The following is a 23,856-nucleotide window of genomic DNA, read 5'->3' as shown; positions in this document are numbered from 1 at the left end:
GTACGCTAGCACACCAGAGTTGGGGTTTCAAGTACATCGTATCAAATCTTAGCTCGCTGGGCAGCTGCATGAACAACGATTAGGGGTAAAGTCGGATCATAGATCCTCAAAACTGGTGCAACTGCGCCCCCTGCTGGCTGACCGACGGCGCCTGCACAGGGCTGAGGAATAATGCTGACGGGGGTGTGACTCTCCGTACACAATGCCGATTGGTCTATGAACTCGAGTCGTGCAGGTGAAAAATGCAGTCTGTACTGACTGTACGTGCCGGAGGGGGCGAATGTCAGTTGAGAGGTGTCCTCAGTCAGCGGTGAGCAATCGAATCAGTAAAGAGGATGTAATCGGGGTGATTGGCAAGACCCTCGGCCCTTAATTGCTTACATAGTACACTTTCACAGTACTGTAAGTGGCGTTGGATAAAAGCATCTGCTAAATGCTGAAAATGTAAATGTAATCGAGAAAAACAGCAGACCGTGATGCGCCTTCTCTGACACACGTGCAACAGGTTTCTTCTTTTTACCTGGCAGGGTCTCACAGGGTCCACGTCTTCCCGACTCCCAGTTCCCAATTGTGCCCGCTTGTCCAGGTCTAGAGCACAGCTGAGATTCTAACTCGAAAACCTGATTTTATGAGCTCGCCCTATCAATTACAGTCTAAAACTATTAGAAGTTTGTTTAAAAAAAAATTGCAAATGTGGCAGTGTGGATTTATGGCAGATTCATCATCAGTTTTTGCACCAACTTGTGGAGTTTATACCAGCTTATGGGTATGCTATCATTACAGAAAAAACGAAAACATACCAATTACTAAGTTCGAAACTGTGGGAGATTATACCCTGATCAGCCATAACATTAAAACCACCTCCTTCCAGCGCTGCTGGAGTTTTTAAATACCGTGTCCACTCACTGTCCACTCTGTTAGACACTCCTACCTAGTTGTTCCACCTTGTAGATGTAAAGTCAGAGACGATCGCTCATCTATTGCTGCTGTTTCAGTTGGTCATCTTCTAGACCTTCATCAGTGGTCACAGGACGCTACCCACAGGGCGCTGTTGGCTGGATGTTTTTGGTTGGTGGACTATTCTCAGTCCAGCAGTGACAGTGAGGTGTTTAAAAACTCTTATCCACTCATACCAGCACAACACACACTAACACTCCACCACCATGTTAGTGTCACTGCAGTGCTGAGAATGATCCACCACCTAAATAATACCTGCTCTGTGGTGGTCCTGACCATTGAAGAACAGGGTGAAAGGGGCTAACAAAGCGTGCAGAGAGATAGATGGACTACAGTCAGTAATTGTAGAACTACAAAGTGCTTCTATGTTGTAAGTGGAGCTGATAACATGGACAGTGAGTGGTTTTAATGTTATGGCTGATCGGTGTATAGTATACGTCTTGCCTAACTTTGTACTCTCGTTTTTAATGAAACTCTTACGAGGGTCTGTGCTGCCACGTCACTTGACGTCACTGCCGCACCTGCGCAGCCATCTTGTACTTGTACAGCGTCCAGAGAGGAAGGAAGAAAGAACAGGATTAAACAGGAGCTGTTCTTCTCATGAGTAATGTCCTCTAGATAAAGCCATTCACACCAACTGTGAGAGAGAACAGCAGAGGAACACACAGAGAAGAAGAGCGGTTATTAACGGAGCAGAACTGCACACAGCACTAGAGCGCTTTAGCATCTGCTTGATCAGGACTGAAGGGAGGAAGAGTGTCAGAGCTCCAGCTGAAACACACACACACACACTTATACACACACCCGGCCTTCACACACACTCGCACCATGAATCCTGAATAGTGAGTATATATGTTTATTTCTGCTTTATTGATAAAACACCGCCATTCGGCTTGAATGCAGCATTAATAAACATTGTTTATTGTCTGTAGCGGTTAAGCTGTGTCACTTCGGCTAGCCTGGCTGTCAGCTGGCTGAGCTAGCTTGGCGTTGTTTTCCCCACCCGTATTGAGACATCAAGCCTTCGGTTCTGATTGGCTCAGCGTCGCTGTAACACGATATTTCTACCTCATTTGTGTATTAGAAATGACTGTAAACATGAGTTCCCGAGTCACAGTCACAAGTCGTTATAAAAGCTTCGGAAACGAACTGATATTTAATTTAAATAATTGTTACAGATTTTTCCTGAGGAGCTACTGTGTATGAAGGTGCTGTTTGTTTACGCTAAATACTGTACAACTTAGCGTTAGTAGTAGGTTGTATCATGTTTTTTTCTCTTCATAACGTTTCTTATATTGTATAAAATAACAGTGGATCAGTGGCTAACAGCAAGAAGGTTCTGGGTTCGATCCCCAGGTGGGGCGGTCCGGGTCCTTTCTGTGTGGAGTTTGCATGTTGTCTGTGTGGGTTTCCTCCCGGTGCTCCGGTTTCCTCCCACAGTCCAAAGACATGCAAGTGAGGTGAATTGAAGTTACAAAATGTGTAAAACATGACGTTAAAATCCTAATAAATAAAAACATGTATACGGGCAGTTGTAGCCTAGCGGTTAAGGTACTGGACTAGTAACCGAAAGGTTGCCGGTTCAAGCCCCACCACTGCCAGGTTGCCACTGTTGGGCCCTTACTGTCACAATACTGTAAGTCGCTTTGGATAAAAGCGTCTGCTAAATGCGAAAAATATAAATGTAATGTATATACTAACGTTAATAATACTATTTTTACTGCACCGTTCACAAGAATGCAGCTCAAAATGTTCCACAATGGGAACAAAAGGCTGAACAGAGTAGATACTATATTACCCATAATGTCAAGCATTTAGCAAGCTAGTTTGCCTTGTTTTCATTTGTGAGCGCAAGGATGGTGTAGCCCCTCAGGGAGTGTGTAAAACATGTAAACAAACCAGCCTGGATCTGCATTTTTAGGTGGTTTGCTCAGGCTTATGACACCTTTGCTTTGATTAAAATGGATTTAACAGTTGTTCTATTGGGTTTTCCAGATATTTCCACATTATTTAAGATTGCAAATGTGAACAATTAAAGCTAACATTATTAGATTACATATCAGATATGCAATCAAACATAAGGCGTTAAAAGCAAGGTTGGTGCCTGATTAATACAGAGTTTAACACATGGATTATAAAAGTAGTTTTAGCCAAGAAGCTAGGGGCGTCAGCATGTGTTAAAAGCACCCAGGTATGTGGTGTTTCTATGGCACATTGCTTAATACATAGGTGTTGTAGGATTTAAAGTTCATCATGCCACCAAACCTAATACAGCAGTGGTTCTCAACGAGGGGACCTGAGGCCTAGAGGGGTCCTGTTACATTGAATTGAAAGGAGTAAACAAGAATACACATGTGAAAGGTAAATCAATAGGATGTTTCTTGTGATGTCATATAGTTCTATTTTAAACTTTGTTGGGATACACATACCTGGAACTGGTAAAGAAACCCTCAACCAAGAAAACACAAGAACAATCCTAAACTTCCTGGCAGAAACAAAAATAAAAACAAGAAAAAAAAAGACAAACATAACACCGATCATGTCATAAATAAAACAATCAAGTGTATAAAGTGGCATAAAAAAAATAAACTTTGTTTGACCCATTTTATTTGCCCACCACAAAAGTGCAAAGGTCAATGGGCAGCCGCTATGAATTATGCTTATTCAGTTGTTGATGCAGATCCTGCTGAATTGGACCAAAGTAGCAAAGCTCCCACCACCAGTTCACCAGAAGTAAACCCACTACATTAAACAAAATCAGAAAATACCAAGATATACACCTTCATCATGGATTCCTTGAATTTCCCATGAGCAGGAACACAATACCTTCCATCATCTTCATTGGAAGCATAAGAAGAATATCATAACCCATGTTGAATAGGTCCCAGAAAATGTTTTTGATCACAGAGGGGTCTAGGAGAAAAAAAGGTTGAGAACTGCTGTATTACAGCCCCCAAATGTGGTTAAAACAGTCATTTAAGACACCGCAGTCAAAGTTCATGTATGTAGAACACATTATACATGAGGTAGTTTCAAAGAGCATTACAAATAAATGTATAATGCTGTTATAATAGATAGAATATAATAGACACGTAATTGAAGACAGCAGAAGCTATTTATATTGTATGACAGTTAAAGTGACAGCTTTTGTGTTCAAGAAGCTGCTTTAAATGGTCAGGATGGGAGTAAGAACTAACCAATCACAGCACAAGTCGCAGGTGCTTCTAGCCAAACACTAGGGGTAGGAGGCTGGATTTTTCAGAACTTTGCTGCAGGAAGCTGTGATAGTACAACACGTGATTATTTTCTGTATGTAAACAACAAGTCACTCACGTTGTGTAGTATATGTGTCCCCCCCCCCCCCCCCCCTTCCCCCAAGCTTATAATATAAACAGTGTGTCAAGAAAGTAGTGAGCTTAGCATTAGTGGCATATTGACAGTGGTGTGTTGACATGCAAGTGTTTATTTCTGGTCATGTGATTTGCATTCAGCGGTTAAAATAGCAACATCCTGCTGTAATCTGATAAAAGACACACAGAGCATCTAACCCAGGTTTCATCACAACATATCTTTCACTGTTTGTTTTCATTAGGCTCATGAAATCCCCGGCTTATATAGAGGAGGTTCTGCCTAGTTTTACACAACCCAGCAATTATTCTAGTTTGGCAATTTACTCTGTATCTGTACACCTGATCAAAAGTGTTCTAATATGGCAGGATTTATACATACTGATATTACATTTCAACAGAGTAAAAACTGGTATCCGGGCAAGATGTTTGATGAAACAGGGAACTGTGAAATTAGTGAATTGGCAGTATGGTAAGAATATAATATAACAATGAATAACTCATAAGTGGCATAAGTCTAATTTTTTTAAGTTGTAATGAGTTGTTTTACTGCCTTAGACTTTGACCCTTCCCCCCGACCGGTGTCTGTGGTTTTCCTTCGGGTGCTCCGGTTTCCTCCCACAGTGCAAAGACATGTAGGTTAGGTGAACTGCAGACATCGAACTTAAACTGATGAATCATGTGTAACCTGTAATTCCCTTTCCTGCCATGAATGTAACCAAAGTGTAAAACATGACGTTAATCTCCTAATAAACAAACACTTGCCCACCATTTTTCCTGTATAATTTCCACACACATTTTGTTTTGTTTGTTTACTAGGTGTTTCCAAACACAGAACAGTTCTTTATAACAACTTTAATAACTGCGGTAACTGTGGGTTAACCTCATTCTGCCTAATTGTTTTACATAGGGAGTTTATATTCTTGAGTATTTGTGACAATTTTTCCAACCAGTGTCGCTTACTGACAATCAATATTTGGTATAGACCTCAAAATCCTTTATTGATCCATCTCAAACATGGTAGAGGATTTTGGCTGTATTAGCCACTCCTAATGGGAAAATGTCTGTCTTATTTCCTCTGACCATACCATGGTAAACACATGAACTCTTCAGGTATGACCTATTCCGGTTCCAATGTTTGTTTATGGAGATTGCATGGCTGAATGCTATTTATGCTCATATTTGCAATGGGTGTGGTTAAAATAGGCAAAAAAAAGATTATTTTGTAGTGAAGTGAATATAATACAGAGTTTAAATAGGTTATCTGTATCTATTTTTAAGTTTTGCTAGCTAACGTCCTTTGTTTCAGACTGAGCTGGATAACATTAAACATGTGTGTGCGCGTTCAGTAAGACTAATCAAATACGCCTCCTGTGGGTGAAAAATAAATTGCTTTAGTATTAGAAGTGAAAAAATCTCCTAATGTCCTGCCCTCCTGGACAGATACTTCCCACAGGTTGAAAACCACTGATCTGTGGTAACATAATGTGAAAATTGACAATATAGCAAAAGCCTACACAGTCAACACAGTTAAAGTAGAATAAACAATAATTATCATGTTAAAAGTGTTTGTGTATAATGGTGCATCATTTGTTTTTCCACTGTTGGTAGGACGTTGATGGTGTCAGGTTACATCTCACAAATTTCTGTGAATTAGCACATAGGCACAGGCAACGTGCACCTTTTTGTTCACATTAGGTAATTGTAATGTTCTTTTTACCACACAGTAAGTTTTATTTATGACCTTGCACACATTGACACTGACGTTTAACTTAATAACAAGCATGGTGCAGGGTCTGAGTTGTTATACAGCTTGAAATAAGTTTTCATAGCATACATGTCGTGGTCGATTATTAAGTTATCAGGTACTCTAGTACAGGGGTTTTCAACCTGTGGGGCCTGACCAGGGGGCGTGGCATTATGAGATTTTTTTTACTTCTAAAACGAAAGCAATTCATTTTTCACCCACATATTTCATTAGTCTCACTGACCACACACAAACGCACGTTTAATGTGATTCAGTTCATTTTGAAAAAAACCTTCAAAATAGGGCAGACAGTGAAGATAAACCGGTGACAAAAGCAACGACTGCTGTTATAGGACGTGTGTGTGTCTGAGAGATGTTCTGTTCACAGTATCGATGTAAGTGATTCAGGAGTCGATTAATTTTAAGCGCAGCGTAAGTTTCTTTTCTCAGACATCTCTCTGTTTTTACTGTTATTAATGAATGTTGCGGTTTTAAATAAACACCAGCGTTTACAGGACATTTTGTGTGACTCTCTTACCTCAAAAAGCTCAGGCTTAATTAAACTGAGTATTACCACAGAGCGGTAACCAAGTCAGACTCGTTCTGTCTGCGGAGCTAAAAGTTTTCTGTCAGTCAGAGCAGATGATCCTGAACTAACCAACTTAGTAATTGATGTACTTTTGCCTTTGCCTGGCTCTGTGAAGTATCGTTTTCTGCTCTCATCTACATCAAAAGCAAGAATCGCTTAAGATTTACAAAAGTGAACCACGAATTTATAGAACGTGCTGATAGAATCGGCTCAGATTGGATCAGGCTGTATTATCTTTTTGAAGTAATATTTTTAATCAGCAAAATTGCATCGTATATATGATGCGCACAACGTTAATTATGTTATTTTAGGTTGTCAAGAGCTTTCGCAATGGTTTCTGTACGATGGTTGACGAAGGTGGTGGGGGGGTTTGAGGCGCAAGTTCGAGGGGGGGGGGTTTGCAAAATCGCGGTTGGCACACGATGGGGGGCGCATGTCCAAAAAGGTTGAAAACCCCTGCTCTTGTACACATGTTAATCTCTCTATTGGTTTTACAAAATAACAAACCTTATGACTAGGGATGTAACGATACACTCTACCCACGACGTGATGCGATTCACGATACTGGGTTCACAAAATTATTATTTTTTTTTTTCTTTAACTAAAATTGAAGACAAATTATGACAGGTTTCTTTTATTATTTCTCTTTAAAATAAAATAAAATACTAAATTTGTGATTATCTTTTATTTATCCAAATAATGAATGCCCTTTTATTTCTGAGTATGCAAAATAATTTTGAATTAAGCCCAATTTGGCTGAAAACCCCAGAATCTGGTAATCAGGCATATAGCGCCAGTGACACAGGCAAGGTGTATAGCGACATTGCCCTCTGCTATTTAAAGTGAATATCGATTCATTTTGAATGTCAAATCGATTTAAATCGTGGATTTTTTAAATCGGTTATTATCTCTTGTGGTGCATCGTTACATCCCTATTTCTGACAGACTTTTTGAGTATGGCGATTATCCAGTTTAAGTTCTTCTGTAACTGCTTTATTACAGCAGCAAATATTTGTTTTTATTTTCTTTTCTGTTTCTTTAATGTGGCTCATTGTTAGAGTCTCTGCTAAGCTCAGCAGGCTGGTTTTTAATATCTTTTTGCTAAAAAAAAACATATTTTAGTCCACCGCACTGCTGATTGAAATAATTTGCTGAGAAATACATTGTGGTGTAGCTCTTTCATACAACATGATGGAAATCCACCCACCTCTTAAATATGGTTACAATATCTGTGGTCTTTTAACATGGACACGTCAAACTGGATGACATGCTGTAGACAAAGTTCTTGTTGCTACACATTACGTGTGTTGTGCAAGATCTTGCTGCATGTGCCATGTTAGCACTTGGCAAGTCTTATGACCTCAGATTTTAGATTGCCCCAGAATAGCTAGGTGATTGCAACATTTAAATAGCTAAGAGGGCTTCCGTGTTGTTTATCAGAAGAAGATGTACAATCTGTTTGTTTAATCACATTATGTATTTCTTGGGAGTGTTTTTGTATGAAACTGAATTTGATCTCGTTAAATGAATTTGATTGATTTATGATAACGATTGTGTGTAGTTGCAGTTATGATTCACTCCATATGCTTTCAATATTACATCTAAAATAATTCTTGTTTAAATAACAGATGAAATATTTGCTTGGTTAATAAGTCCTTTGTTTTTTCATATTTTTCCCAATGTTCCTCCAATCTAGTCATGTCCAATTACCTGATTGCATTTGGCTTCCTCTCTACTGCTGCTAATCTCCACTTCTGACCGAGGAGAGCCGTGACTAACACACATCCCTCAGACACGTGCAGTAGTAGTCTCGCACATCATCATTATCCTTCGCCTCTGATGCAGGCTCCGTCGATCAGCCAGCAGAGATCGTATTTGCATCAGTTATGAGGAATCTCCGGTATCCAACCCTGATGCACAAGCCATTTATTGTCCGTGTTGGCGCCCAGGATCAGCCTAGCATTTACTTTAACGTGCTCTCTAGTCATACTAAAATGGAATACAGCTTGGCTGTCTTAATACTATGACGGACAGATAGTGTACTGGAAAATACACTGTAGTCTGACTGCATGTTCTACACTAGCCAGCAATGAGCTTCAAGAGCTTGAGAGAATTACAGTGGTAGAAACTATTAGCAGACAAGTGCAAGAAGCTCACATGTGCCTAAGGAAAACGTTTGGAGGCTGTCATTGTTGGCCAAGGTTGTGCAACCAAGTACTAGGGAAGGGTGCCTTTTAATTATTTCCATTTTAAATACCGTTGCTTCTTCATTTTTATCTTGATAAGACTGCATGTACAGGGGTTGGACAAAATAACTGAAACACCTGTCATTTTAGTGTGGGAGGTTTCATGGCTAAATTGGACCAGTCTGGTGGCCAATCTTCATTAATTGCACATTGCACCAGTAAGAGCAGAGTGTGAAGGTTCAATTAGCAGGGTAAGAGCACAGTTTTGCTCAAAATATTGCAATGCACACAACATTATGGGTGACATACCAGAGTTCAAAAGAGGACAAATTGTTGGTGCACGTCTTGCTGGCGCATCTGTGACCAAGACAGCAAGTCTTTGTGATGTATCAAGAGCCACGGTATCCAGGGTAATGTCAGCATACCACCAAGAAGGACAAACCACATCCAACAGGATTAACTGTGGACGCAAGAGGAAGCTGTCTGAAAGGGATGTTCGGGTGCTAACCTGGATTGTATCCAAAAAACATAAAACCACAGCTGCCCAAATCACGGCAGAATTAAATGTGCACCTCAACTCTCCTGTTTCCACCAGAACTGTCCGTCGGGAGCTCCACAGGGTCAATATACACGGCCGGGCTGCTATAGCCAAACCTTTGGTCACTCGTGCCAATGCCAAACGTCGGTTTCAATGGTGCAAGGAGCGCAAATCTTGGGCTGTGGACAATGTGAAACATGTATTGTTCTCTGATGAGTCCACCTTTACTGTTTTCCCCACATCCGGGAGAGTTACGGTGTGGAGAAGCCCCAAAGAAGCGTACCACCCAGACTGTTGCATGCCCAGAGTGAAGCATGGGGGTGGATCAGTGATGGTTTGGGCTGCCATATCATGGCATTCCCTTGGCCCAATACTTGTGCTAGATGGGCACGTCACTGCCAAGGACTACCGAACCATTCTGGAGGACCATGTGCATCCAATGGTTCAAACATTGTATCCTGAAGGCGGTGCCGTGTATCAGGATGACAATGCACCAATACACACAGCAAGACTGGTGAAAGATTGGTTTGATGAACATGAAAGTGAAGTTGAACATCTCCCATGGCCTGCACAGTCACCAGATCTAAATATTATTGAGCCACTTTGGGGTGTTTTGGAGAAGCGAGTCAGGAAACGTTTTCCTCCACCAGCATCACGTAGTGACCTGGCCACTATCCTGCAAGAAGAATGGCTTAAAATCCCTCTGACCACTGTGCAGGACTTGTATATGTCATTTCCAAGACGAATTGACGCTGTATTGGCCGCAAAAGGAGGCCCTACACCATACTAATAAATTATTGTGGTCTAAAACCAGGTGTTTCAGTTATTTTGTCCAACCCCTGTATGTTGACAGGTTAAGTTTTTGATAAATTATATAAAAATATTCTAATGATACAAACTACAGGGGTTGGACAAAATGACTGAAACACCTGGTTTTGCTGGTGATGCTGGTGGAGGAAAACGTTTCCTGACTCGCTTCTCCAAAACACCCCAAAGTGGCTCAATAATATTTAGATCTGGTGACTGTGCAGGCCATGGGAGATGTTCAACTTCACTTTCATGTTCATCAAACCAATCTTTCACCAGTCTTGCTGTGTGTATTGGTGCATTGTCATCCTGATACACGGCACCGCCATTGGATGCACATGGTCCTCCAGAATGGTTCGGTAGTCCTTGGCAGTGACGCGCCCATCTAGCACAAGTATTGGGCCAAGGGAATGCCATGATATGGCAGCCCAAACCATCACTGATTCACCCCCATGCTTCACTCTGGGCATGCAACAGTCTGGGTGGTATGCTTCTTTGGGGCTTCTCCACACCGTAACTCTCCCGGATGTGGGGAAAACAGTAAAGGTGGACTCATCAGAGAACAATACATGTTTCACATTGTCCACAGCCCAAGATTTGCGCTCCTTGCACCATTGAAACCGACGTTTGGCATCGGCACGAGTGACCAAAGGTTTGGCTATAGCAGCCCTGCCGTGTATATTGACCCTGTGGAGCTCCCGACGGACAGTTCTGGTGGAAACAGGAGAGTTGAGGTGCACATTTAATTCTGCCGTGATTTGGGCAGCCGTGGTTTTATGTTTTTTGGATACAATCCGGGTTAGCACCCGAACATCCCTTTCAGACAGCTTCCTCTTGCGTCCACTGTTAATCCTGTTGGATGTGGTTTGTCCTTCTTGGTGGTATGCTGACATTACCCTGGATACCGTGGCTCTTGATACATCACAAAGACTTGCTGTCTTGGTCACAGATGCGCCAGCAAGACGTGCACCAACAATTTGTCCTCTTTTGAACTCTGGTATGTCACCCATAATGTTGTGTGCATTGCAATATTTTGAGCAAAACTGTGCTCTTACCCTGCTAATTGAACCTTCACACTCTGCTCTTACTGGTGCAATGTGCAATTAATGAAGATTGGCCACCAGACTGGTCCAATTTAGCCATGAAACCTCCCACACTAAAATGACAGGTGTTTCAGTTATTTTGTCCAACCCCTGTACATATCCACTTATTTCTGAAGATATTGGCTTTTTTATACTAAACAATTAAAGGTGCCACTAATGTTGATCACAACTGTATTAGTAACATGTGCATAACATCATGACACACACGGTCATGCAATCACTATAGACAAACAATGTAGTAGAATAGGGTTCTATTTGGTGACATATTTTAGCTGTTTCCGATTGGTTAGGATCAAAGCATTTGATTTAATTACTTTATTAAAGTTGTTAAGGCTGCTGATGAAATGATTCCTTTACTACAGCCACACTTGGGTGGCACAGTGGCTCAGTGGGTAGCACTGTCACCTCACAGCAAGAAGCCCCCCTCCTGGGTTCGATCCCCAGGTGGGGCGGTCCGGGTCCTTTCTGTGTGGAGTTTGCATGTTCTTCCTGTCTCTGTGTGGGTTTACTCCGGGAGCTCCGGTTTCCTCACACAGTCCAAAGACATACAAGTGAGGTAAATTGGAGATACAAAATTGTCCATGACTGTGTATAATATTAAACTTGTGAACTGATGAATCTTGTGTTTCTGTCATGAATGTAGCCAAGGTGTGTAAAACATGACATTAAAATCCTAATAAATAATAAATATTACAACATTTTTATTTCATTTAAAAATGAAATATCATTCAGCTCTAGTGAGGGCTAGTGCCAGTTATGTGTTTGAGATGTGTAAATCCAGCCACCACCCTTGTTTGAACTGCAGCTTTTGCAGTGCCCTTCAGCAAATCCTTGCTTATAGACACTTGCAGTGAAGCTGTAACTGCGCATTCTGTTATTGCTTGAAGGTTTTTTAGGTTCATTCAAATGCATTGTTTTAACAGTTATAACTGTTTTAGACATTTGAGTTTCAGAGTGTTTATTTTTGTGTGTTTGTTCTGCAGTGTTCTAATACAAATGCACACTAGATCACTCACTGTTAGTGTGACCGGTAGATACAGAGACATAAGTTGGTGACAAAGTGATCGAGGGGGTATGTTGGACAAACATCCTCTTTGTGTACTTGTGCATATAACGGTGCTCTAACAGCTTCTACTGGCACATTAGTAAGTACAATAATGCAGCCTGTCAAATAGACTGAAAGTTCAATAAAACTCAGAGGCTGATTAATCCAATGTTTTGTTTTAGATAATTCAGTCAGGGTGCTCAGGTGGTGTGGTGGTAATTTACTCTAGCTCCCTACTGCTGGGATCCAGGGTTTGAGTCCCCCGTGTTACTATCACTATTTGCATTTGCATACAAACAGGATTGGCTATATCTGGAGGGTTAGTGGTAGAACAAAGCTCTGTGATGGATTGGTGTCCTGTTCAGTGTGTGTTGCTGCATTGTACCCAATGATTCTGGGGTCTCCCACACTTCCCTATTAAAATGAAATGAAAATATCTTTCTTTGTTGCACTTGAGACCTCCACTGCATGTATGACTCCTACACTGACTGAGCAGGACTACGGTCTATCACACACCTTTTGACTCTTTTTCCTCGCAGATTGCTTGAACATGTAAAGATGATCACACAATGCTCTCTTTATTCTTTCGCTGCTCAGTCTGAAGCCTTCCAGACAGTAGGAGTCTCAATTCGGCCTGCCCTCCCTCAGTACCGTCCAGTTGTCGAGCACCTGATTCTCCATGTTGATGGGCTAGCAGATTAGACTGCTGACTAAAATTTTATTTATTTATTTTTTAGAAATATTTGACTATGACTTTTTGCTTCTACAATTTTAAACACCTTGAATGGACATTTTAAAGAAAGCAGTGTTTGCACTGCTTCTATAGATGGTGCTGTTTGTTAAATTTTCTACTGTCCAATTTCATTTAAAAAATGGATCCTAGGTTTAGGAGCGAGTTTAATAAAAGGGGCAGCTTCAGCGACAAAATCAGGAGGGTGAGATCAAGCTGGTTTAGGCATGTGCATAGGAGGGATGAGAGTTTTATCAAGAGAAGGGGGCTGAGGATGAAGCTGGAAAAAGAGGAGGCTGTGGTGAGGGAGGACATACATGATCTTGGATGTGATGTTTAAGTGTTCATAAATTTTAGCTATATAGCGTAGATCCTTGACCTTGCTGAATATTTTTCATTCTAATCAATCTCTTGCATGCAAATCTTGTCTTTTTATTTGACGATTCAACTTGAATATATGTGTGATAATATTGATAATTATTTTCTATTTCAGTGACTACCTGTTCAAACTGCTCCTCATCGGGGATTCTGGAGTGGGCAAGTCATGTCTTCTGTTGAGATTTGCAGTAAGTACTAAAGCTGTATTCTAAAGTAATTACATGTGATAATGATTTCTTACTTATTTCACTCCAAAATGTTTTATTAAGCATTAAGTAGTAGTAAAATTAGGTGCTTATGATGCATGCAGTCACTGAACTGCAAACAAGGGTGCTTTACCTCTTTATGTGATCCTTTATGTGATCCTTTCTGCTATAGCAGCCACTTCTGTGAAGGCTTCTCACACAGCTTTGAAGTATGCCTGTGGCAATCTGTGCCCATTCAGTCAAAAGAGCATTTGTACGGCTGGGCAGTGATGTTGGTCAAGAAAGTCTCAGTTGATGTTCCAGTTCATTCCAAAGTTGTTCAGGGGGGCTGAGGTCAGGGCTCTGTGCAGGTCACTGGAGTTTCCCTAAATCAAGCTTAGGTTTGTGCACATGCTGGAACAGGAAAGGTCCTTCCTTAAATTTATTTCCTTTATGTAATTGATTTATTACACCTGTTAGCAATTGTTGTGGCTGAAACACATTAATTCAATAATTTATGTTTTAAAAGTATTGTCCCAATACCTTTGTCCATATAGTGTACTAGAACAACACACTACTATTATGTCATTACCTTGTTAATGTCATTGCTGACAATGGTCCACCACCCATATATTCTGTGGGGGTCCACTTTTTAAACACTGGTTCAACTGGTTTTTACTGTAATTTTGGTTTGAAGATGATTTGTCTCTAAAACTATTTGAACTCAAAAAGAAAAAAGTGCCTAGAGTTTGCCAGACACTACTGAAACTTCGACTGGAACAGGGCTCTTGTGTCAGATAATACAAAAATACAGAAAATAGGAACAAGTGCTGGCTGTGGGTGCATAAAACGATACAGGAATGCATTAGTGTTTACTTTGAAGGATCTTTAATGTTGTTCAGCCCTGGGATCTTTGTTAGTATACATGGAATCTAGGGCTCCATGAAGTATTGGGTTCAGAACTTTAGTAAAACGCCTGAATGCCCGAGTGTCCTTACATGACTTGATCTGGATTCTCTAGTGTTACCAAGCATTCTAGAAGAACTGCTGCTCATTGCTGTTATGTTAGCAAGTAAAGGTCACACAAAGTCTCAAGTGCAAGGGTATTAATAAATGTGTGGTTTTGTCAAAAGCAATTATTATTTTAGTAACTGTAGTTCAAATACTTTTCTTTTATAAGATTGTGAATAACCTTATTAATTCATATCTATTATTCATGTCAAATTGCAATGAATAATGTCTGTTTTTAGGATGACACCTACACAGAAAGCTACATCAGCACCATAGGTGTGGACTTCAAGATCCGTACTATTGAACTGGATGGTAAAACTATCAAGCTTCAGATTGTGAGTGACATTTTATTTTTAAATGATTTTGTTTGCTTGTGTTCATATGGTTTGACTCTTGGAACTTAATAATAATGTTGTAAATAATAAAATGCTGCTGGATTATGTGGTAATGTCCACTGTCACACTACTATAGACTTAAATCAAGAAAAAGATGTAAGATGTTTATGCATGCTAAGTGGAAGCTAAACACAGCATAGGACTGGAACTGATGGACCTCTTATGTGAATGACGTCTCAGGATGATGTCATATGATTGGTCCTTTAGATCTACCAGAGCCAATCAGATGCTGTTGTAATGTTATACCTAAGTTGCATCTAATCGTGAAAATTTCAATTTATCGTGTTTGTGTCGGGTGCAGCCCTCTCTTGATTTGCTCGCTGCTCTGTGTCCCACTGCTACACAGGAAATGAATGATTGTTTGTTGCGCTCATGGTAACACAAAGTTATATGCCTAACTATAATCCATCTGTTCCTCTTTGCTTAGTGGGATACTGCTGGACAGGAAAGGTTTCGCACCATCACATCCAGTTACTATAGGGGGGCCCACGGAATCATTGTTGTCTACGATGTAACCGATCAGGTAATACATCATAAAACAATATTATTAATTTTGTCCCTTTAGTAATAAATAGTAATAACATAGTAATAAATTATGTTTCATCTTACACTAAATCAAATTTAAGGTAGGTTTTCTTTTCTTCCTTCTTTCCTGCTTAATTTCCCTTTTTTCTCCTAATCTAGTCAATTCCAATTGCCACTTGCACCACCCCGCACTGCCCTAGAAAAGAAAGAGCCACATCCATTTACAACCCTTCCAACATGCACACACACCGACCAGTTCCTCTTCACTTGCCAGCGGTGGGTTCTCACAGAGCCATATCGTGTAAGGAGAGACATACCATCATTCATGCAAATTCATTACCGGTGTTGTCGGCGGCTGAACCCACCACAGAGATCGTATTTCACAGTGGTGGTGAGAAGAAATCCAACCGACCATCCCTCACTCAGACATGATCAATCGTGTCTGTCTGCCCGTTTGGCCAGGTCTGTAGCACGGCTGAGATTCGAACTGGAGAGCTCGAACTCTTCACAGTAGTATGAATTCAAGAGCTTGCTCAGATACAACTAACTAGCCATATTTCTACAAACATTCACACGGTTACACATTCTATTTGTTTTAGGGTTTTTTTTAAGTAAATTGTTTTTTAAGCAAGTACAATTTTGAATTAAGCATGCTCATTTTTGTTCATGTAAATTTCTCAGAGTAAGATTAACTACTGGAATGAGAATGATGCTAAAAGTGTTCTCTCGTTGGGAAAAAATGCTCTGTAATAATTTGTGTTTAGAGAGGCTATTTATTTATGTCATAAAAATCCTATTTCTTATAGTAAAACAGCAGATATTTGCATTATTTAAAAGTGATGACACATGGAATTAAATTTAATGCTTGTCTATGGGATACAAAATCCCAGTTGTGTTGTTAAATCTTAGCTTGTAGTATTGTCAATCAATAATACAGTTTAGTGCACCTTATACATTTGGACAGCCCTGGTCAGATTCCATGTTTTATTTTAAGTAAATTCATTGTGTTTGTGTTTTCTTTTTTTTTAATGTTATTATAATATTTTATGCATTTTCTCCCAATTAGCATAGTCATTTTGTCATCCACTGCTGGGGATCCCCGATTTTTTGCAGTTGAGGAGGGTATATTGCTGCTCACGCCTTTCCACCCATGCACTCTGAACAGGCGCCTCTATCTGCCAATCAGGGTCCTTACAGTGTTTGAAGACCCCGCACACATAGTCCGGTCATCCCTCCCTGCAGGCACTGTCAATTATGCCCGCTAGATGGCGCCCAGCCGACCGGTGGCAACGCCGAGTTTCGAACTGAGGAGTTCAGAATATCGGCGCTGGTGTGCTAGCGGAATATTCCGCTGCGCCACCTGGGTGCCATTGTTTGTGTTTTAATGCACATTTACTTTTTCATTGTTGAAGTTAACATATTTTTATTTTTTACGGTTTTTTTTTAACATTTTTTTTTTACTTTTTTTTTTTCTTCATTTTGCCATTAGGAAGTAAAGTTTGCTTTATGCCATATTAAAATCTGTTTCTCTAGTGGATGTGTTAACAAAATAATATAAGCATTACATATTACCAGGGTTCGTTTGGAATTTGCTGTTCATAATAAACTTCTCAGACATGTCTCGACCAAGCTTATTTAATAAGCTGGCATCTGAATTTTTGATTTAGATTGTGTAGAGAGAATTGCACCACCTACTGGTGTGAATTAAATTTTTCAGTAAAGGTAGTACTCTAGAACCTACTGGTGTGCAGACAGATTTTTGGGACTTTTTGACTTTGCAGTGTGCTGTGGATTGACTGTCTCATACACCAGAGCACACATTACATTTCTGCACATTAGTCTTTGATGCAGGTGTAGAAATATGTGCACTATCTCGGTTGTATTGTTTATTTTGTATGTGTGTGTATGTGTGTTAATCTCTTAAAGGAGTCTTATAACAATGTAAAGCAGTGGCTGCAGGAGATTGACCGTTATGCCAGTGAGAATGTCAACAAGTTGCTGGTTGGGAACAAGTGTGACCTCACTACCAAGAAAGTAGTGGACTACACAACAGCCAAGGTATGGAATTATTACAAGCTCCTTTATTTCAGCTCTGAACTCAAATGGTCTTTATGCATTTAAGCAGTATTTCAATCATTTTTCTTTTTGGAAATGGCTTCAAATTATTATTAATTTTTATGGCTAATCAAACAACATGGGTGCCCGAGCGGCGCAGTGGTCTAATGTGCTAGCCCACCAATGCTGAAATTTAGAGCTGTCAGTTTCCAATACCAGCTGTGCTTTCGACTGGCCAGGCACCTACACAGACCAAAGTTTGCCTGTATGTCTGAAATCCAAAACATGGATTTTAGTAAGGTGTGTCTAAACGTTAAAAATATGTTTACATTGTGCCTGTAAATGAAATACATTATTTATTATTTTTTTGTATACTATTTGCTACTTGGGCAAATGTGTCCCCTAAAGCAGCGCTCCCCAACCTTTTTTGCACCACGGACTGGTTTCATATAAGATATAATTTCATGGACCGGCGGGGGTGGGAGGATTTAAAATAGAATAGCAATACCACTCACAAATGATGGAAAATCAGTGGGAACCTTGAGCTTTTTTCACTGCACTGAAATGCTCCCACCTACGGGTGATGAGAGACAATCACACCTGAAGTGTGTTGGAAATGGAAGCAGTGTGTTCATTGCTTTTGTAGTGATCTCTAATTACTTTTTCTTTCTGGCCAGCCTGGTAATAAATGGCGCACGGACCAGTACCGGTCTGTGGCTTGGTGGTTGGGGACCACTGCCCTAAAGTGTCCCCTAAACATACTAGAAGATGCATTCCAAACGACATATCAGGCTCACTACTAGTCATAATAATCAATTGATGGTGCACTTACTAGAATTAGTCTGCCAGTAGTAGGACACAGCCTTTCTTTAATATATTGAGGAGGTTTTGGAGCTCTTCTGCTTCTTCTTCTTTAGACGCACAGAAGTAACGCCTACCAGCGATGCCTTCATAAAAGATGCATGTCCACAGTCACACAGCAAGTATAATCCTGTCCTTGTCTATCTTGCAGGAATTTGCTGACTCTCTCGCTATCCCTTTTCTCGAAACGAGTGCCAAGAATGCTACCAACGTGGAGCAGGCCTTCATGACCATGGCCGCTGAGATCAAGAAGCGCATGGGTCCTGGAGCTACAGCCGGCGGAGACAAGCCCAATATAAACATTGAGAGCACACCCGTTCGACAGTCTGGTGGCGGCTGCTGTTAGAGAGTCTCGCCCTACATAAACACGCACTCAAACACATGCCCCCTCTGCCCTGAATCCCACACTTTCATACATCTAGGAGCATAAGAACAGAAAGTGAAGATGTTCTAACCTTCTAATAACTGAGTCTGGAGCCAAAGTGTTGATTTGGTTTCTTTAGCGGTTTCCTTTGTGAGTTCATGTTCCTTTCCTTGGTTTTATACTCCTAGAACTAACCGTAACCTCTGTCTTTTCCACCTTGTCCTGTTTTTGTACCATAGTCTCGACTGCATTTCATTCATCTTCGACTCTGTCCCTTTACATAGTTAAGACACCGTAAACGTCGGGCTCTTAGAAAGCCATGTACAGGTAAAGTCTTCAGAGCTCAAAAGAAAAGGATGGAGGATTGAGTACTTTTTCATAATGATGGTTTCTTATGCATTAGTACATCAACAACAAATACATAAACAATTACACTCATACAGTTGTCGTTTTGATTGTTAAGTGCATAAGATAATTATATATATGTGTCCTTTTACAGACACATTGAATGAAGGACATAAAAATTGGCAGTAATGTGTATTTATTATACTGATTTATTATACTGATCTCACCGATTTCTTTTCCTATTAATTAATACTGAAACGAAACCATGCTGTTCTCAAATGAAGGTTTGGTGAAGATGTGAGTATTCAAAACAAAAAGCTTGATTTCTTTGGCTTGGGCTGGTTGATTAAAGCTTGTTTCCCCACTCACCTGGTCATCCCCTTTCTCATTTTAATGCATTCAGAGCCAAGCATTCAGAGGTGTCATTGTATCTAACTATAAAACTTGATGATCTTCCATTTGTTGTCTTTGATCTATTTAGTCAGAGCCAGTTTTTCGGGCCTGGACTCTCGGTGGGGTAAGGCTGTGTAAACCTACTGCAGACTTTTGCTGAGTACTTAATTTTAATCTTAAGCGTTTAACCTTGCGTCAATGGTGAGATGTCTTCAGAGGAAAGCCTGGACATGTACTAAAATGAATTACGAAAGCCTGGACTGTGTATGATCAATCTGAAAAGTAGCTGATTTTAAGCTGCCCATTAAACCAAGGGGACTGGTAGTAAACAGAGGGAGTAAGTGTGCTGTTCTTGAAACAGTGTTGGGCATGATACTTTTAACAATGATGCAAAGTGCCATTGATATGTACTATTACTGTGGTACTAAACTTACAATACAAGAATACAGTCCCTAAACATAGACTCCAGTAGACATAGCCTTCTTGATTTATCTTAAATGTGCCTCTGATTAAAATCCATAATTGATGAAATGGGGAAATTTGGGGTATTTGTCTGTTACTGTAAATGAAGTACCATAGCATTTGCTGAGAAAGTGTTGCTAATTTGGACCAGCTAATTTATTTAATAAAGAACAACACTACCCACTTGCTACTGGGAAATGTAGTTAAGCTTTGCTACTTTTCAACACTGTGCTGCTTCTACTTAAACCTTAGGCTGCATCACAAACTGTCGAAGTGCTAACTTATTTCTATTGGTTTCTGATATCACAATTCTATGCAGGGTGGCTAAGTGGGTAGCACTGTCGCCTCACAGTAAGAAGGTCCTGGATTTAATCCCCAGGTGGGGCGGTCCGGGTCCTTTCTGTGTGGAGTTTGCATGTTCTCACGTGGCTCCAGTTTCCTCCCACAGTCCACAGTTTATAGTGTTCAATATAAACTTGTGAACTGATGCATCTTGTGTAATGAGTAACTACCTGTCCTGTCATGAATGTAACCAAAGTGTGTAAAACATGACGTTAAAATCCTAATAAACAAGGCCGCTCAGGTGGCGCAGAGCTGGGATCTCGAAAAAACATCGTATCGAATCTTAGCTCTGCCTGCCGGCTAAGGCTGAGCGGCCACGTGAACAACGATTGGCCTGCTGTTCAGATATGGGCAGGACTAAGCCGGGTGGGGTCTCTCTCCCATTACTGGTGCAATTACGACCTCTGCTGGCTGATTGATGGCACCTGCACAGATATGAGAAAAGAGTGCTCTCAGGGTGTGTCTCTTCGTACACAACGCTGAGCTGCACTGCACTTGTCAAGGTGTAGGTGAAAGATGCATATCTAATAAATAAACAATTCTATGCATCAACAGATAATGATTCAATACTCACATCTTCACTGTAACCAAGCAACATTCTAAATGTAACACAAACCGTACACAAGACTGGCGTTACTGTCTGTCATGTATGCCACGTTAGTCTAAATGAGACGAACTTAAATGGTTTTACTGGATTACATTAGAAACTTAAGTTTGTATACCAGTTCATGTCTTTTTACCAGACTGCTTATGCTTCATTCATACAGGCTGGATTCTGCGCTGTCTTGTCATCAATTACTGTAGCTATTTTATTTAATTATGCCTATAAGTGACATACTGACATTTTAACATTTTGATGAGTTAGACTGCATAGGCACCACATGTTCTCTGTTAAACTGATACATGGTCAATCCTCATGCCTTATAAATATGTCATTTAGAAGTATGTGTTGGTGAACCTACTTGTGGATGGAAGTCACATGAAGTACAGATGATGTGTGTTTGGATCAGTGTGTTAAGGCTTATCTGTGCTGTTTCTTACCAGGACAGGGATGCTGGGACTGACTGGTCTTCACCAAGAGACCGGATATGATCTCCCATATTTTTAGAAAAGCAAAATATAGCGCACACACAGTCGAGTCATGCTCTTTTTGTCTTAGATCAAAGCTTGTAGACTTGGTCGATATTTTCACTTTTTAAAGTACTGGTTCTTGGTTTTAACTCCAGACCAGGAAAAAACGTCTGAATGCCTTTAAGTTAGATTGAGGGTTTTATATAAGTAATGGAATTCAGCTTAATGCCTATTTAACCCTTTAATGTCATACATATTCAAAATCTTAAGATTGTCCTTTTATTTTATATATATATATTTTTTTGTTTTTTTTTGTTTCACGCCCTTGGGCAGACAACCTTGGTGGAACCAGTCCCTACTAAACTGCAGTGTTTTTGTAACAAATAGCCTATATTAATTGTCTTAATTAGATAGTCGCACCAGTATATGTCTTATTGTAACAACACCAGTAACTAATAATCTGAGCCATTCAAATTAATGCCATTTCAGCCATTGCTAACCCCACACGTTCCAGCATTATGTACCAAGAGTGAGTAAATTGTTACATTGAGTTTGGATCAGATGGAGCAGTAAGTGAGGGATTCAAAACAATGCATGGGTTTGGGCTGCGGCTTTTGAGAATATTTCTGCTGTTTAGTTATTAAAACCATTAAGTCATTACATTAAGAACATCTTACTTTAGACCTGTACACCGTCCTACACTAACACGTTCACCCTATTTTGAATATGCTCTTTTTTTTCTAAACGGCTTGCTGTTCTTTTGATTTTAACCTATAAATCAAGTTATTACGTTGTGATTTTGTGATGTATATCTTGATGAAATATGGGGCTAGAAGCAATATTGTAGAAGGGTGAGACTAGAAGTGGGTGGGTTACGTTTGAATGTTATACACCATACTGCGTGCTTTTTTCTTTTTTTACATCCATATGCTCGGTTTCTTTTTGTTTGCACACTGTATCGTGGATGAGGCATGATGAAGGCACGGTCTGTGGTTGTAGTGAGCACCAGGCCGATAGATCTCCTCTCCCACTGCTTGCTTAAGTTGGTGCTTTTATAGCTCAGTTTGACCATGTTTGTCTTCTCTTTGTACATATTATAAATATATATAAAATAAAAAAGATTAATGGCTGTCGTAAGCGTGTTCTTTTTTTGAAAAGTGTTGGAGTCAATTTTCTTTTAATGTTCTACAGAAAACCCCATATACACCGATCAGCCATAACATTAAAACCACCTCCTTGTTTCTACACTCACTGTCCATTTTATCAGCTCCACTTACCATATAGAAGCACTTTGTAGTTCTACAATTACTGACTGTAGTCCATCTGTTTCTCTACATACTCTTTCAGCCTGCTTTCACCCTGTTCTTCAATGGTCAGGACCACCACAGAGCAGGTATTATTTGGGTGGTGGATCATTCTCAGCACTGCAGTGACAATGACATGGTGCTGGTGTGTTAGTGTGTGTTGTGCTGGTATAAGTGGATCAGACAGCAGCGCTGCTGGAGTTTTTGAATACAGTGTCCACTCACTTCACTTTATTAGACACTCCTACCTAGTTGGTCCACCTTGTAGATGTAAAGTGTGAATGGAAATTTTATATTTTATTAGTTATTTGCATTAAACTTATAAGTTTCTGCTTTCTTAGTTCAATTAGCAGAGGTAGAAGAGACTTTTGGAAGTTTACTTAGGGGCAGAGATATGTTGACCTTGGCATGGTCTTCTTGCTTCCGTGGGAATGCATGGGTGTTAGGATTGTGTGTGCGGGGGTGCACGCGCAGTTTTGATACTGGTGCATTCTTGTGGAAGTACGCCACGTTTCTAACTGACTGTTCTTGTAGGATGATAAGCAAGTTTGGTGTGGAAAGTCGACCTTGAGCTGGGTTACTGAGCAGAGTTAGCCTGAAGGGGCAGTAAGCGGGGTATAAATACTGTGATAGGGCAGACAGAAGTCGCCCTCTCTCTCTGTAAAGCTGTGTGAGCGGTTTGCATTGAGGTTGGCCCTCAGCTGAGTAATAAATTGATTATTTGCTTTTATCACTATCCCGGTTGTCTGTGTCAATCTTTAAGGGTTATTTTGAATTCCCACAACAACATGGCACCAACCAGATGGGACCCCGTTCCTTGGACGGCTGAGAAGTTCTGGGGGATACAGGCGTTGGTATCCTGAAGGACTTTACTTCATCTGAAACGCCCAATTGGCATTCTGCGTTGCAGGACCAGACTTCGTCTGCCGCCTTGGTCCCGGGGTTACTATCATTTTATAGAAAGTAAGTAAATTAAACATTTAATATAAATTGTACGGGTGTGAATCACACAAGTAACAAAATTTAGACTTGGATTTTGTTGATGGTCGGGGGTGGCCAGCAAGGGTCGATGGGATATCGACTCGGTTTAGCAGTATTTCTTGGATAGAAAATCTG

At 40.4% G+C, this 23,856-nt stretch overlaps 1 protein-coding gene across 1 annotated transcript; it reads left to right on the top strand.

Annotated features, from left to right (window-relative positions):
• The first annotated feature begins 1,511 nt into the window (after positions 1-1,511).
• rab1ba (zRAB1B, member RAS oncogene family a) lies at positions 1,512-22,573 on the top strand. The gene is made up of 6 exons (XM_062994064.1): positions 1,512-1,799; positions 13,543-13,615; positions 14,863-14,958; positions 15,446-15,541; positions 17,470-17,601; positions 18,611-22,573. The coding sequence occupies exons 1-6, from the start codon at positions 1,786-1,788 to the stop codon at positions 18,803-18,805; spliced, it is 606 nt and encodes a 201-aa protein (XP_062850134.1). The 5' UTR covers positions 1,512-1,785; the 3' UTR covers positions 18,806-22,573.
• The last annotated feature ends 1,283 nt before the right edge of the window (positions 22,574-23,856 follow it).

Source organism: Trichomycterus rosablanca, chromosome 4 (genome assembly GCF_030014385.1).
Source record: "Trichomycterus rosablanca isolate fTriRos1 chromosome 4, fTriRos1.hap1, whole genome shotgun sequence".
NCBI lineage: Eukaryota > Metazoa > Chordata > Actinopteri > Siluriformes > Trichomycteridae > Trichomycterus > Trichomycterus rosablanca.
The sequence above is the reverse complement of the archived record's forward strand: the minus strand, read 5'-3'. Positions and strand labels throughout refer to the sequence as shown.